The sequence below is a fragment of the Mchenga conophoros genome, linkage group LG7 (genome assembly GCF_057382185.1).
Source record: "Mchenga conophoros isolate Kocher_MC1m ecotype Shallow Benthic linkage group LG7, M_conophoros_male_GT1.1, whole genome shotgun sequence".
In the NCBI taxonomy this organism is placed as follows: domain Eukaryota; kingdom Metazoa; phylum Chordata; class Actinopteri; order Cichliformes; family Cichlidae; genus Mchenga; species Mchenga conophoros.
This window is the reverse complement of record NC_140532.1, coordinates 42937226-42953108: the sequence shown is the minus strand read 5'-3', so window position 1 is coordinate 42953108 and position 15883 is coordinate 42937226. Positions and strand designations below refer to the sequence as shown.

Here is a 15883-nt window from a genome sequence, read left to right as displayed (position 1 = left end):
GGGCAAATATTCACGATTCACAGATCTTTCAAACACAGCTGGCGCTACGTTTAAATCCACAGATTAATGTGTTTGTTTGTTTTTAATGTAAATCCTTAATACAATTATGCAAAAGTATAAATACATATACATAAATACATAAACTATAGGAGCTGATGTAACTGAATCTAAACGCTGACAGAAACTCAGGGAGCCATTAAACAAAAGGCTGAGCTTTATAATTACAGGATATGTTTGAGCCTACAATAGTTTAGATCGATATGTCAATCATCCCGCTTTCCACAGCGGATCCATGATTATCTGTAAATCTACACTTCAGGAATTATTCCATCAAAAATGATCCAAGCGTTTAAAAAAAGAAGAAAAAAAATACACCCGAATGTGTATCCATGAACTAAAAAGGATATATTTATCCAGTGGGCCCTTTATTGAAAACAGATAATTACAGGCAAGGAAAATAAAATAAATAAATAAAATAAAACAAAAATAGAATTTAAAAAAAAATGCTGTAATGGATTTCACAAATGTTCTGCAGCCGCATGAATGATTTTACAGCAACAAACAAATCCCACGAAGAGCTGAGTGATGTCAAGAGGTAGGATTTGGTCCATCGGTCTGCACGAAATTGTGCTCTTCCGTCTTCTCCAACAATTAGCCCGCTGCGAGCTGTAGACCAACAGTTCCTACTTGGTAACCTCACAAAAACAGAAAAGGCCATTTGGCCAGCAAATTCAATCATCTGCCAATTAAATCCAGTTTACAGTCTCATCGGGATTTCGTCTCTTTTTTTTTTTTTTATTTTTTAAAAAAAATCATAAGAGCCTCAAACTCCAATAAAGAAAAAATGCCCAATATGACAGCAAATGAAAAAAAAAAATGCAGTTTATAATAAGGAAAATGTGTCCACATTAATCAGTCTTACAAAAAGGCCTACAAAGTATTGGAAGTATTTACAGGAACTGCACAAAAATAGTAAACTACTTAATATTCATCATACCAGAGTGGGAAAAGTGAGCCTCAAAAGGCTACAATAGCTAAGACTATATGATTATTGTGGATAATGTTGTTACATAGATGCTCTTTCTGGTAATAAATAAATGATTTGATCCATGATGGCTGATTTTCCACAAACAAAAACCCCCAAAACGAAAGGGTTACATGTGGTGAGGAGAGGGAGCTTTTGGGCAATGGAAACAAAATATTTTAATGGCAACAAAGAACACCATCAACATGAAAAACACAGGAGCGAAGTGATTATTTACCTTTAATGGAGAATTTTAAATAACAAGAATGCGACCAGGGATGGATCTAAATGCTACGCAAAAGTCATTAAAAACAGTCGTATAAAATTAGATCCAAGAAAAAAAACAAAACAAAAAAAAGAACAAAGGGGGGAGAAATCAAGCGCGCCCACACACACACACACACACACACTAAAACTCGCAGTGAGAGTCGCTAAGCGGCTTGTGGCTTATTATTTTTACACTCCATTAATAGTAACCAATTAGGACAAACCGAAGCCCAACCCGCCCTCCAAAAGAAACATATTCCTTAATTAAATAATGTGATCTGGAAGTTAGAAGATGTGTTCAAAACAAAACGAGAAGCAGCGTTTACACCGCTTAACACTTTCAACTGTGTTCAATCGCTGCAAATCGTGATGAGGCAGATCCGACGAGAGGCCCGACCTGCACGTCAGCCAGGTTTGGGTCACATGTCCGGCTAAATAATGACCGATGATTCTGAGACCTGAAATAATTTTTAAAAAAAAACAACCCAAAACCCATTTTGGGTGCCGTCCATGATGGCTGTGGTTACTCCTTAACAGTCAGGGTTCACCTTCGAGAGCTTTTATTTTCCCCACATCGGACAGTCGAAAGTACTGAATGTGGAAACTGTTTGTGTGGAGGTGGGGGCTGAGGTGTAGACGCTGGCTTTGGGTTTAGAGAGGAAGGGGTGGGTGGCTGGGGATAGAATAAGTGGGAGGATGGGTCATCTCCTGAACTTGCGGGGCCTGCTCTGGTTGCTGTGGTGTGATTTAGAGTAGGGCTCCCAGCGTTTCCTCTCTGGCGGCTTGTTGTAAACGTAGGCAGACGGGCCTGAGTAGCTATCGTCTGGATTCTCCTCCATCATCTGGAGCTTGGCTTCGATGGCGCGGATCTTAGCACTCGTGCTGGAGGAAGAAGGAAAAAATGAGAGGAGGTGTTAGCAGCGAGGCTGGGGGGGAAATACTAGTGTTGATACTGAGTGTGAGGGACAAATAGGACTGATGTACAGACTCTGGGGGACAGAAAGAGGAGGTAATAGCAGTCTTAGTGAGAGGGGGGTGGACAGGTTTAAAATAAAATACAGAAGAATGAACAGTGAAACAGAGGACTACTTTTATTTAAATGGTGAAACAGAATTTGGAGAAGCAGAGGAGATAAGATTGTGGGAAAAAATTGCAGTGCTTGTGGGGAGGCGGTGGGGAAATGAGGGAATGAGTATGCGCGAGAAGTAGCAAAAAAAAAAAAAAAAAAAAAAACTGGAGAGGAAAACAATAGAGGGGCCATCAGGGAAAAAAAGAGAGCTATAGTGTATATTTCCTCTCTTGTGCTGTGTGGATAGAGTGACTTTGAGGTTTGCAGCAGATAGATGAGAGGTTCCTGCACAACAACACGAAATTACTTCTTTTTTTTCAACCACGACATATTTACACAAAATTAACAGCTTCCACATTTAAAGGGTAAAAAACACTCTGCTCAGTGAGTCTGCTCACTCCGGGGAACCTAATTTGGCATTTGACCGTTTTTACACTCCATTTGTCTTATTTTAAATAGGCTGCAAATGCATTATTAATCCCCCTAAAACTGTTGTTTATGTTAAGGAAAAGATCATTGATCAGCGCACTGCTTTACCTCACAATGGTAAGGTGAATCCACCGTGAGGCCAATTGCTGAGTGTCTTCTCTTTAACATCCCATCAAAATAAAGGGTAAAAAGGCCCCAAAATAGTAAAGGAAAATATCATAGTTCAGGTTAAAGTCCAAGAGTTGCCTTTTTTTGGTTGCCAGTGGGATGTATACTCACTGAGTAGCCTGCATAAAATTCATGCTGTGTATTTCACGTTTTGCTGTGACTCTAGGCTGGATTACCTCAGTAGGAGGCGAAAACGCCACAGAGTGACTTAACAGCACTTTATTTATTTAATTGGTTGACCTGCAAGTGTGTATATGGGAATAAGGGCTGCAAATGTGGCTGCTATAATGGCATACTTTGGAGTCGGACAGAATTTCAACACTTCCATTGATGTCTTTGGAGCCAATGTGGTCTTTCAATAATTTCAGCACCACAGTTGAGTACCGTGAAGAATGTTTTATAGCAGAGGTGTCAGACATGCATCCTGGCAAAGGGTCAAATCCAGTCCTGCTGGACAGCTTTACAAAGTATCAGAATGGCTGAGGAGCTAATAATAACTCATTTTCTTTAACAAATTGCACTGCTCTTGCTGGAGAGGTGGAGCTGTGAGGATAGCTAAACTTTTTCTAAATCATAAATGATTATTTCAATCATAAATGAGTAAAATACTATTGTTTAGTTTCAAGCGTGTGCGTTTTGCGTGTTTTTTTTATAAGATCCACTTTGATCTGTAAAATTGTAATGCAAGGAAAAACTGAGGAACATTGTTGAAATAGCTCTTTTTTTCTTCTTAAGACATCTCAGACTGTTTTTAAAATGGATGTTTCATTAAATGTGAATGTTTTCAGAAGGTACTTGGACTACACTAAAAGAAAGAGAACAGCTCTTGAGATAACATTAGGCCCGTATGCGGTCCAAAATATGTCTGAAACTTCTGTTTTTCATGTATTTGTGCTGGCTTGGTTAATTAAGGTTTAATTACAGTATGTCAGAAGAGAGACGTGATCGTGGATGTAACAAAAGGTCACACTCACAGAGTGGGTGAAATGCTTCATGGGTTTCTCCAGCCCTCCCCCCAAAGTTGGATGAGTGGAAAAGAATGAATGGAAAAAAATAAACAAGTGTTTTCTACTGATTGCATTTACTTTTTTAAATTTTTTTCCCCCATTCAGTGACCCCCTGCAAGTAGTTATAACAACCAACTGGTCACCCAGAGCTTAAGCATTCAACACCCTAACCTATGAGTGCCCACTTTCAATCAATGCATAGGTCACCGAGTGGAAGGCAACCTGCCTCCAAACAATCGCAGTCTGACTCTGACTGAGTGCAGTCACTCTCAGACAGATCGGAGAAGGCTTGCAAATAACTGCTGTTTAATTTATAACGTTGCCATCACACTGGTGTCAGTTGCAACTCGTCTGCAATTGGTCTCTTTGCAGTTGGGGACATGACTCAACTGGTTGCCAACTGGTTACAATCCTATGTAAAAGTTAATAGATAAACAGAAATATCTGAATTTCTGTTTCGGATCTATGAGGTTCTTGCTAGACTCTGAATGTAAGCAGTTGAAGTGCATTTACATTGAAGGAGACAGCACCAGATTAGCGATCTTCACCGATTTATCACAGTTAATCAGATATAGACTGCATGTGTACATGCCAACTTAATCCAGTTCAATCACAGGCTGACTGGTAGCAGACTGTCTTATTGCCATTTTATCACCTTCTCAATGCAATAAAGTTTCTCTGAGGATGGCAACTGTTATGAGGCTCAGGTTTTAGTAGTTGGAGCTCTCTCTTGTAGTAGGAGACGGTAAACTTCAGCAGCATTCTCACTGCTAGAAATTCTTTCTTAGGTTTAAGCAAGACTGACAGGTAGAGAAAGAAGAAGGCAATTCGATGCCCACTGGCTCATCTTTGCACTGGGTGCCGACAGATTAGAAACCAATTCAAATCCATTCAAATACAAAAGTTCAGGCCTTCAGCTCATATGTGAACACACTCAGAGAAAAAACAAAACCTGATACAACAGCAGAAAGTTTATATGTGTGCGTGTGTGTCTGCTGTTGATGCCAACCTGAGGTGGTTGGTTGTTATGGATCCATCCTCTGTTGAACCGCTGCATGACGGTTCCAGGCTGGGAGGCATCGTCTTGTCATTACGAAAACCTTCAAACCTCTGTAAACAACATACGTGGGCAAAAACAAACAAACAAAGACCCACACAAACAATGATGGAAACGTGTATGGACAGACAGATGAAAAGAGATAAACAGAAGGAGTAAAATAACAAGTAGAGTAAGTAATGGCAGAAGATACACAAGATACAGGGAAGCAGACAATCAGTGGAAGAGACTGAATATGTCCTAAAGATATAATGTGGACTGTGATATAGATTACAGCTCACAGTACACATCAATCAAACTTTAACTTTCTAAAAATTCCAATTCCTAATCATTAATATCAGTTTAACAGCATTTTACCCCTGAGATACATTTTAGGTCTAAGTTTGAACAGGGCCAAATAAAATAAGGCAGACATTTAGAAAACAACAGACCTTCTAATAAATACTAACAGCAGGTCTCTGAAGTCAGCTCCAGTTTTCTCCCACAAATATGAACATTACTAAACTACAGTATTGATCTTGTTTGTTTCCGGTCAAACAGACAGTAACCAAGCAGCAAGCAAGCACGTCCGGCTTGTAATCACACCCTAAGGGATGATCGAGGATAAAAGTGGGACCAGCTGATGAGCAACAACCAACGCGTGCACTCATTCCTTTCAAAACCACCTTCCAAACATCTCCAACAGCCAAAACTGAAACCTGTGGAGAAAAAAAAGAAAGAAAAAAGAAAAACTAAACAAAGTAACAGTCACATGATGGGTAATGATAAGCTCCAGCACTTGGCGCAGCAGTTTCCGTGTGCAGTACGTTTGGAAACCATCTGGCGAAGTTCAGCCGGTGGACGCGAGACAGACTCACATGACATTACATGAAGTTACATAAATGCAGCAGAGCACACGCACACACATTCCTACATACAGTCCCATGAAATAAACAACATGTATAGCCAAGAATAAGAGTAAAAACAATGACCATGCAACCAGCCAGGACCCTTCCCTTCCACCTATTCCTAAAGGCATGTGGCTGGAATGCATAGAGATCTGAATGCAGCCAATAAGAGCACACTGAATCTGAAAACACTCCAAAACCTGCAAATAAAGCTAAATTTGGGTTGTTAAATTTGTTTTTCAGGAGATAGCATTTTAAATTAGGTTAATAAAACTAAATATCTAAATAACTGCACTATAATTGGCTGACAAGTGAGAAATGCATAGCAAATGTAGTTAAACTTTTGTTTTGTAAATTCATTCAGTGTTGGATGTATCACCTTACAATATGACACCAATAACTTTTACTTTCTAACAAGTAACAAGTTCACCCAACCGGGTGGTAAAATAGTTGAGGAGGTGCTGGAAATATCATGAAGTAAACTCAATATACTAAGAAGACTTCACACGCTCAGGATGAATAATCAACACGCACAAACTAAATGAAAACCGTTTATTGTTTCTGGTAAAGCAAACAAACTCAAACGAGTAACTAATGCATACATGATGCTTTAATGTAATAGATTACTTTTAAAATATCAAGTTGTTTTAAAAGTAAAAGCCTATTACACAACACGGAGTACAAACAAATAAAGCCAAGAAGAAGTGTACAAAACCGTAGTTCCTCTCGTGACCACTTGAGGTTGGCTCGAAAAAGGAATGAGACCCCAAAGACTCCCATGCTAAAATGCTCCACTTTGCAGCATTAAAAAGAAAACTTGCATACCTGGTATTAAAAAAAATAATAGTTTACCCTCAGATCAACTCCGAGTGAGGGTATTTTTTTTTACTCATCCAACTGGGTAACTCAGTTACAGGTAGGGTCACGGCAGGCGCCCTGACACAAGCATAAAGCTGATAAGTGTGTTTGTGTGTTGCACTTGCTAACTAAGCTCACTAGGATAAGCTGATAAATTAGCACTGCACCCTTTTAGCCACACAAATCATTTCATCTCCAAAGGTGGCATGCATCATAGATAAGCTTACTTATATAAGTATGGGTATAAAATACGCCATCTTTAACAGTTGCATTTGCAGGTTTGGAAATCTGAGGATTGTGGACATCCTTAAATAAATGATCATCAGAGTAATTCCCTCCATTTCAAAGCTTTAAATAAAGTCAAGATGTAAGCCTGGATGATTGGATAACTTCAACACCACCTGTCTGTGACTCACATATCCCAGCACATCACTCCTGGGTTGGACTCAATGAAGACAGGCTGGCAAAAATGTAATTCATTTTTAATTTGACCTGAGCCGGCTCCATCAGTGGAAGATTGCTCACAAAGACGGGACTGCAAAAATTAGTGACTCGCACTTCACAGACTAGTCCACTTGAAATATCAGTATACCGGCTTCACTGGAATTGGCAGTGATCTGCAATTGACCCCATTTTGTAATCTCTGTAGCTAATAAGAAACATAACCCTTGAAATTATGCATCAAACAAAGGTTAAGAAAGGGGAAAAGCGCACATATTGCATGCTTTAGAAGGAGGTTTAATGATCAGATACCTCTTAGGAAAAAGCTCCTGAGGTGATGGGTGAAGTTGAGCGTTGCGGTGCCATCTTTTTTGGAACATACGACATGGGTCATGCTTAAACCTCTAATCTTTTCCTCGCCTAAAACTCACAATAAGAAAATGTGGGGGAGTCTACAACATGAGGGAGAAAGATTGATGAACAATGTGAAGATGACTGTGGTTGAAATATTAATTTATTTTCACAAAGGTCATGATAATGGTGATGTGTGAATTCATTTCTGCCAGGAGGGAGGCAAATCCATGTCTGCAGGCTAAGCGGAGATACTCCCTGTTGTGAAACTTTAATTATAGCAATCAAGTCTAGCAGGACAGTTTGCTGGGTCACATGATAACGACCGTCCATCAACACACTGCAGCAGAGTGGAAAAATGGGGTTGCGCATATCTAGCTTACTTTAACAGAACAAAGCTTAAGAATACCAACAACATTCGCTGGAAGCCGAGGTCAACCCCAGTCTATAACCCACTGACAATTTAATTATAATTAAAAAACTAATTCCTAAAAAAACTTGCACTTTCTCTGACTCTGTTAGTCACGTATGCGGCAGAGAGGACAGCAAGATAAATATTCTCCAAGACTGTGTTTTAACTGCCTGAGCTGATAGACAGAAAATGGTATTTACTGAGAGGAACCAGCATTTACTGTATGCCTGCCATGCAGGCAAAGAGTCAAAAACCTGTTTATTCATATAAATCCTCACATTAACAAACCTGACGCTACAGTCTGGGGTCTGTTGAATCTAAGATGACCCCAACTTGACCCTGAAAAATACTGTTAATATGTCATTTTAAGCTTTAAAAGAATAAAACAATTATTAAGTTTGAGAATTATTTATATTACCCTACACGTACTGCTAATTATTAAAAAAAAGAAGAAAAAAAAGGGGTCAGAACCAGACCCCATTCAGCTGATTATATTCACTCACTACAGTACACTAAATTATTCACAAGATTAACCGTGCTCTCCTGTTAGTATAACCTACGCTAGAGATGCTTCTTGCATGGAAGTGTTTTTACATGCAGCAGTTATGCAAGCTGCATAACTGACTTGCATAACTGGACAATAGTTATGCAAGGAAATGTTTGATTTCATAGTACCGCACCTAAAAAAGTGCATGTGAGCTAAGGCGAGTGGCAAAGATGTTGGGAGATTGTTACTTAAGTGGTTCAAGGTCATTTTTATTAGTGGCACAAAAATTGTTTTTTTTGTTTTTTTTAAATGAACACTTGTAGAAGCATGAATATAAACAGCCACTACTTTTGCTTGAAACGGTTGATTGAACTGTTATTAGGTAAATCTTTGAGCAGATTTATCTCACAGCGTGTTCTCTTAAAGGCGGCAGCGTTGACCTTGACCCCCTTCTACCATGTGTTTGTGTGTGTGTAGGGCGTGATTCGTCTCTATACAGGATATCCTTTCACCCTTCGCCAGTAGGCTTTCTATTGTTAACAGACAGGCATGCTGGTTGTGCTGGGATCCCTGTGCTCTCTGTAAACTGGCTCTGACAGCAAAAACACTAAAATTAAAACCACTACTGGCGGATCATTTTTATCTTTCACCCTAAGCCAGATTGACCTCTGCCATCACATATTTTGGTGATTTCTCCCAACCCTTCGGTCATTAGAGAGCCTAACATTTTTCTAATGCACAGATCTAATATTTATATTTAGTCTCTATACCTGCAGATTAAACCCAAAATGTCAGCCACATTCAGAGCAGTATTGTATGCTGGGAGTGAGCGTGATACTTACCCTCACCTGTGCGTGCGCCCAGCGCACAACCAACTTCTTGGACAAAGCTAGCTTCCCATTTAAACACTGGATAGCCCTCTCAGCCTCCTGCATGCAGCCACAGAAACACAAACACAGAGAAAACAAGGAAGAGGAAAAGAGAGAAAGACAGAGGGGCGGCTTTTAAGTCGTGATTAAAAATCAGCTTTGATGATTGCATCCGAGTGATTAAATCATTAGTCCTCATAACAGCAGAAGGCCATAACTGAGGTGTCTGAGTGTGTGGCTGTGTGTATGAGAGGCAGTGTGAATAAATACAGTTTTATCTAATCAAATGTGCAAGTGGCTTTGTTGCTAAATTATATTAATGCAGTTCTTTATCCAAGCGTGTCTACATGTAAGTGTGTGTGAGTGTGAAAGATAAACACACACTTCCTCTGTATAATCCTTTTGGGAGGGCTTCATATCCCACTGATAGACACTAGCTGTGAAACTAGATGCTTATCTCAATCCCACAGCACGCTCCAAAACAACCTGTGAAGCTTAAACCTGCTCCCTATAAAGCCCACTTCAACAGGACACACACGCACACTGCTTCAGGTTGACTCATGAACGTTTTTACACTCAGTTTGGGTCATTTTCATAAAACATCCAACTCATAGTGGATGAAAATTGTTTCTCATCAGATCTTTAAGTTCAAATATTTTTCCTATATTGATGAAATGACTCGTTTTACTCCTGCCAACTGAGGATTTACTTTTAGAAATGATAAATCTGGTATTTCATGCATCTGAGTTTACGTACTAGTGTACAAAGCCACATTCTGTGGGTTTAAAAAAAACAAACAAACTTTAACACAACTGACATTTATATGCAGATAAACATGCTGCACGTACCTCCCTGGTGCTAAAGTTGACAAAGCAGTAGCCTCGTGGCTGTCCCTCCAAAGGCCCAGACTTGTGAAACAGGAAGTCAAACTGTTTCACTTTGCCAAACTTCTCTAACAACTTCACCAGGTGATACCTGTCGAGAGAGAGCGAGAGAGCGAAAGAGAGAGAGAGCAAAAAAAAAGTGTAAGAAAAGACTGCTCCGTAAAGACAGAAAATGGGAAATAAGAAGGCAAAATGACTTTGATATTTTGCAAAAGGGTCTCAGTCCATGCTGTATTTGGCCCCCGTAAATCTGTCAAGTGGGGCTAATGAGAATGACAGCTTTCTCTCCCTGACACCTTTTTAGCAGCAGGCCAGCTGGTGTGGCAGGCCGGTGACAGTAAATCTCTGACTGAGACAATGCTGAGGATACAGTAGCAGGACAATGAGGGAATAAAACAGAGGAAGCTTAAAATCCCCCCTGAGCACAGAGATCTGCACAAACAACCTCCACTGACTGTGCGGCGCTGCTTAGGACTACAAATGAGCATACATGTGGTCACTGAAGAGCTATGCAGTGTTTGTGAGATTGTAGGTGTGTGTGTGCGCGCGCGTTTAACCAGCAATTTGCAGCCATGGGAAAAAAACATTTCTTTTGACAGTACAGAAAAGAGCAATGAGTTCAGGGTCACTTGGAGACTAGATTCGCTGCTACACTACTGTAAATACCCCGGGGCTGATTGATTGTTTTCAACACAAACTGAGCAGCACGTGCTTTTCCATTTCGTTAAGAAGAAAACAGGAAAAAGTGTCCATCCCAAGTTCCAATATACTGACACATTCGAGATGCTGGGGTCAACTGTGTGAGTCAGGCTCAAAAAATGACTGAAATGGTGAAATCAATTAGCAAAATTGTTGCAGACTTCTTTTAAGAGTGTCAATGGACTCATTTACAGTAACTGTTTGAGGTCCAAGAACAAGTTTGAATCACTGTGAAAACTCCTCAACAAGAAACAACACATCGCCCTGCTGATTAGTCACTGAAACCACCACAGAATTAACTCCTCATGTTCCTGAGTGAAGGCAAAGAAATGGCTTTTAGCAGTCCTCACTGTATGAAAGACGACAACACCCGTAACTGTTTGCAAACCAACTCAATCAGCAGTTTATGAAAAAAAAAAAAAGGTTACAGTTACACATTTGTATACTTTAATATTTTGTGTCAACCCAAGGAACGTGCACATGCACAAACAGTTGAAGCCAAACATTTTCAGCAAGTCGTTGATTTTATTTTTGTTTACATGTTCTTGTCTTCTGTCACAGGGGAAAAAACTGAAACGCTCGAAGAAAAGAGTCCAACAGACGCCCTCCTGTGTTCTTGATTTGGTGCCATTGCCTTGTGTGACTGTCCAGGCCTCAGAGTGACCCCAGGTGTTTTGTATAACTGTTAAAGAGAAATTAATGCTTCAGCCTTTTATTGTTTAGGAGCCTGTTATTTTTAATCCTCAAGTGGTTTGTGTGTGTGTGAGAGACCAGAAAAATGTCAATGTGCAAGTGTGCAGTGTATGTGCAAGGGACTTGATGTGGCATTCTCAGAGTGAAGCGAGGTTCTAAGCTACAGGTTGTACTAATGTCTTCTACGACTCCCTGGGGGGCTTTAGACCGACGACAGTTTCTGCTTTTCCCAGACAACACCCTGCAAGCCTCCCCATGTGACAGTGGCTCATCTAGCCCTAGATTACACTTAAGTTGTTGTTTACACTTCAGTAAACAAAAACTGTGCACTAGTGAACTATGCCGTCCTTTGAAAAAGCTATATAGTTAGACGTTTGAGCATATGTGTATTTTTAACAGAGGTTACACACTAAGAACCTTATTGGATGCTAAACCACAATGGAGAGCTCCTCCTGGGGGCTGTAAAACCCACCAGAGGAAGAGGGGAAGAGAAGGGGGAGGAAAGGGAGGGAAAGGTGAGCAAACGGAGACTAAAGTTCAGAGAGGGGATATTGATGGCAAGGTGAAAGGTGTAGGAAGAGGAGCACAAGGCAAAAGAAGAGAGGAGGTGAGAAGCCAGGTATGACAGATACAAGAGTTAGGAAACAAGAGGAGAGGAAGGAAGGGACAGGGGGGGATGTGAGTCAAGTCCAGAAAAAGATAAGACAAAAGGTTCGGTCCAGAAAAGTGCAGGTCAGAAGGGAAGAATTTGGAGAGGAGGAGCTAGGGTTTGACTGCTTGACAATGCAGCTATCTGCAGTTGTAAAGAGTAAAAGAGCGTGCAACTGACAACTAGCACTGTGACAGGAACTGTGGGATTTTTACTGAAAATTTAAAAGGGAAACAACATCATAGTTTCTCCATAACCCAATGGATATCTGAACAGGATGAAAAGCAGAAAAGGTCAATTTAATTATCACGCGTGGAATAAATTCTTCTCTCTTCATTGTAAGAGATGAACTCATAGGAAAATTTCATAATTCTCTCAACAGGGAAGCTTATAATCAAACAGAACGGTGCACAGGACTTCACACAAAATCACAGTGCTGCTTTTCACTGTATTCAAATTAAGTGTAACGTTTTACCCTGAACCACCTAAAACAGCACTGAAAACATGAAACAGAACTAAATCTCACCTAAACGCCAGCACTGAAAAATGCAACAATTTTACAAGAAGTCTTTAGGAATAGTTCTCCAGGCTTTCCAGATGGTATTGCGTTGTGGATCAAAATCAAAATGCCAAGTTTTCAGCTGATAGTTCTTTGGAAATCACCTTGCTACTGCAAAATACTGTTTCCTCCAAGTCAAACCCAATTATATTTGGCAGTGTAGATTCAACTACAGAAATTGGAACAAACTATATACTTTTGTGACAGGCTGCTAGTCACAATATACCTAAAGATACACATTAAAATTGGTTCATTTCTAAGTTGTGTGTTATGTGTAGACACAACATTGGTTCATCTAGTTTGTTAGGTGCCTTTTTAAAACTTTTCATAGGTGAGTGTTAAGTGTCATAACAAACAAAAAACATTCCTTTGGGACGACCAGGTACAAGGACTGGACTGAAGATGGGTGCAATCTAAAAAAAAAAAAAATCATTCAAAGACCTTCAGAAAGCTTAAAAAAAGACAAAGTGTGTATCACTGGAAGCAAAATATAAAGAAATCAAGTGGGGCTTAAGACTTTTGCACACTTTTGTATTTTCAAATGATCCAAGCTCAAAGAAATAAAATTTCACCCTCACAGAATAAATTACTCATGTCATCTTTTGTAATAAAATGATATAAATTAAGATTGGGGGCAGTTTAAAGTTGTATTGATTTTAAATGCTGAGAACAGTTTGTTTCAGTTCAATCATTTTTCCTTGTGGCATCAGCACCTTGCATCTGCAGGGAGTTTGGCTCACCCAGACAAACACAGGGGGTACTGCGTGCTATCCCGGAGCTAATTAATCTTCCCAATCAGCAACGGGGGCCTTGAGCATTTCTCTTGTTTTCCCTCCATACTGAGAAGTAGAGGGCCATTTAAGAAGAAGCAGAGCAGAGCAGGGAAAGGGGAAGGAAACGCCTGTCTAGACGCCCACCAGAGCTGCTGCCCGTACATTCTCCAGCAGCCCCCACAGGCGTACAAACACACCCCTCACCCCAAAAAACTACCTCCTCTTCATCACAGCATATGCAGGGATGTCTTTAGCATTCAGCAGCAAACACAAAGAAGGAGGAACAAAAAGGATTTGCATGTGATGCTCTGTCAAGACTCTTCTGGGTGTCAAAGCCTCTACCAGCTGCCACCCAAACATCTCTCTCTCTCACACTCTCACACACACACACACACACACACACACACACACACACACACACACACAGAGCTCCAGGTTGACACAGAAACAGTAAACAGGGCAGGTGATTGAGGAATGATGGCTGCTCCTTAGCCGAGCAGGTCTCCGCGCTTCACTGCCTCTCTTTCACACACCCAGCCCTGTCTGCTCAGTCTCAGCTTGTGACACACACACACTCTACACACACAGTTAATCAATCATATACGGACACACAATACATTGCCTTTCTATGGGGTAGAAGGTACAAACCAATGCCTCAGTTTCATACCATCTATTACAGTGACCACAGATCACCCACTAAAAGCCATCACTAAATGTTACTCCATATTAAAGTGGCGCTTTCGCACATTTGACGCTGAAAACGTTACATTTAACTCCTAAAAATGCTCACTATGGCACAGCTCTATTGTAATCCCAGTGGCTCTTTGACTATGAGCTCAGATCCCTGTAATCATTACTAACGGATTAAAGTGTTGTAGATAATTTACACTATCTAAAGTGATATCTGGTGGATCAATGAAGATGAAATATGAGCTTGCGTTAAAGCAGAAGCTGACTTTTTTTTTTACTCACTCTGTGATTTTGGGATCAATGTTTCCTATCCACAAGCGGTTTCCATCATGGGCCGTGCTCTCTGAAATAATAGAGGCATTTTCGACTGTCTCTGCTGCCGATGACATGTGGAATCTGTGGGATAAAAGAAGCAAAAGGCAGAGTTTTTGATTATCGCAAGTATGAATTTGCATGGAGCTGAGGAGCTCAGACACTCAACAGCTGGGCGTTTGCCTCTGGAAATCTCTGGAACATGAAGGAACCTACCAGAGAAGACCTGGACACCTATTGGGCATCTGCACGCTCAACCAAATACAGATATTCAGCTAATTATACCCTCATTGAAGGAAAAATCCAGGAAAGGTCAAAAAAGTAAAGCGTCAGATAAACAGCTTCCACATTAACTGCACATAAATAATAAAGAGTCTCAAAACTTTGCCTTTCAGCTGCCCTTTATTGGACGCCACAGTTGATCATCTTCCTTCATCTGACACTATCCCAAGCATCCTCCTCTGTCACAACAACCCTCCTTGTCCTCCTTCCCTACATCCACGAACCTTTTTCTTCCTTCTGCTTGGCAGTTTCACCACCAACATGCTTTCTACGACATAGCCACTACCACGCCAATGATCTAATCTCTGAAAAGTGTCCAATTAAACAGTGAATTTTAGGGATTTTCTAATCTAACTCAGTTAATTTCATTCAATTAAAATTTAAAGCAGTTGTGTGCAATATGTGCGCAAAGGTTGTGCCGATGTATGTATTCATAACAGGGGTTTTAACTTAATCAGGAAACAGAATCAGGAAACGACGTAGTGTGGGTTACTTCCTCGCACTGTCAAATAAACACATAGTTCCTGAAAACATCTGAAAAAGCAAAACTCCGACTCCACATCTGGGAAAAGCTAAGCAAATAATCTTAGTTTAACAAACTGTACAATTCTACTCCTTAACTCCGGAACTTCTTCGGATAGATCCGCCCGGGTAGAGTTAAACCAGACACGGTTATGCAGGTGGTAACATATGTGATGAAGATGAGCTCTCAGTCACTTCGTTATAGAAGAGCAGTGGATTGCAGCAGTTAGCTAAGTGAGTTTCCGTTTACCTCGTTGTTTGTCAAACTTCCTCTTCGCTGGCGAATTCTTCGAATTGATTTACCACTGATCCCACCTTCGGGATGATTCTGGTGCGTCAAAACGTCAAATTAATCATTTCCTAAACTGTTTTCGTTCTATATTAGAGACTAGGCGAGCTAGCTCTGACGATACCTCGCTACCGTCTGACAACAAAGGCGCGGGGTGATGACGTAGTTTGTTTGAGCATGCGCAGTCCTATGGGAGCACTCGGTT

At 40.5% G+C, this 15883-nt stretch overlaps 2 protein-coding genes across 5 annotated transcripts in view; one reads left to right on the top strand and one right to left on the bottom strand.

The window, feature by feature from the left end:
* morn5 (MORN repeat containing 5) overlaps window positions 1-11619 on the top strand; it is a 39812-nt gene extending 28193 nt beyond the window's left edge. Inside the window, exon 5 of the mRNA XM_085279391.1 lies at window positions 11471-11619. Coding sequence (XP_085135517.1) covers window positions 11471-11529 — 59 coding nt within the window. The 3' untranslated portion in view covers window positions 11530-11619. The remainder of the gene's footprint in view (window positions 1-11470) is intronic.
* rbm18 (RNA binding motif protein 18) lies at window positions 391-15868 on the bottom strand. 4 transcript variants are annotated; one of them, XM_085279389.1, is made up of 7 exons: window positions 15640-15868; window positions 14556-14669; window positions 10175-10301; window positions 9300-9386; window positions 5607-5719; window positions 4974-5074; window positions 2036-2173 (listed from the first exon to the last, which is right to left on the bottom strand). In XM_085279389.1, exons 2-6 carry the CDS (start codon window positions 14660-14662, stop codon window positions 4990-4992), a joined length of 519 nt encoding a protein of 172 aa, XP_085135515.1. In that variant the 5' UTR covers window positions 14663-14669; window positions 15640-15868; the 3' UTR covers window positions 2036-2173; window positions 4974-4989. The 4 variants fall into 4 exon arrangements, 3 of the variants coding, with proteins under 3 accessions (XP_085135513.1, XP_085135514.1, XP_085135515.1); XM_085279387.1 differs by lacking the exon at window positions 5607-5719 and having other exon boundaries at window positions 391-2173; window positions 15640-15863; XM_085279388.1 differs by lacking the exon at window positions 5607-5719 and having other exon boundaries at window positions 391-2173; window positions 9306-9386; window positions 15640-15862.
* Between the last annotated feature and the right edge of the window lie 15 nt (window positions 15869-15883).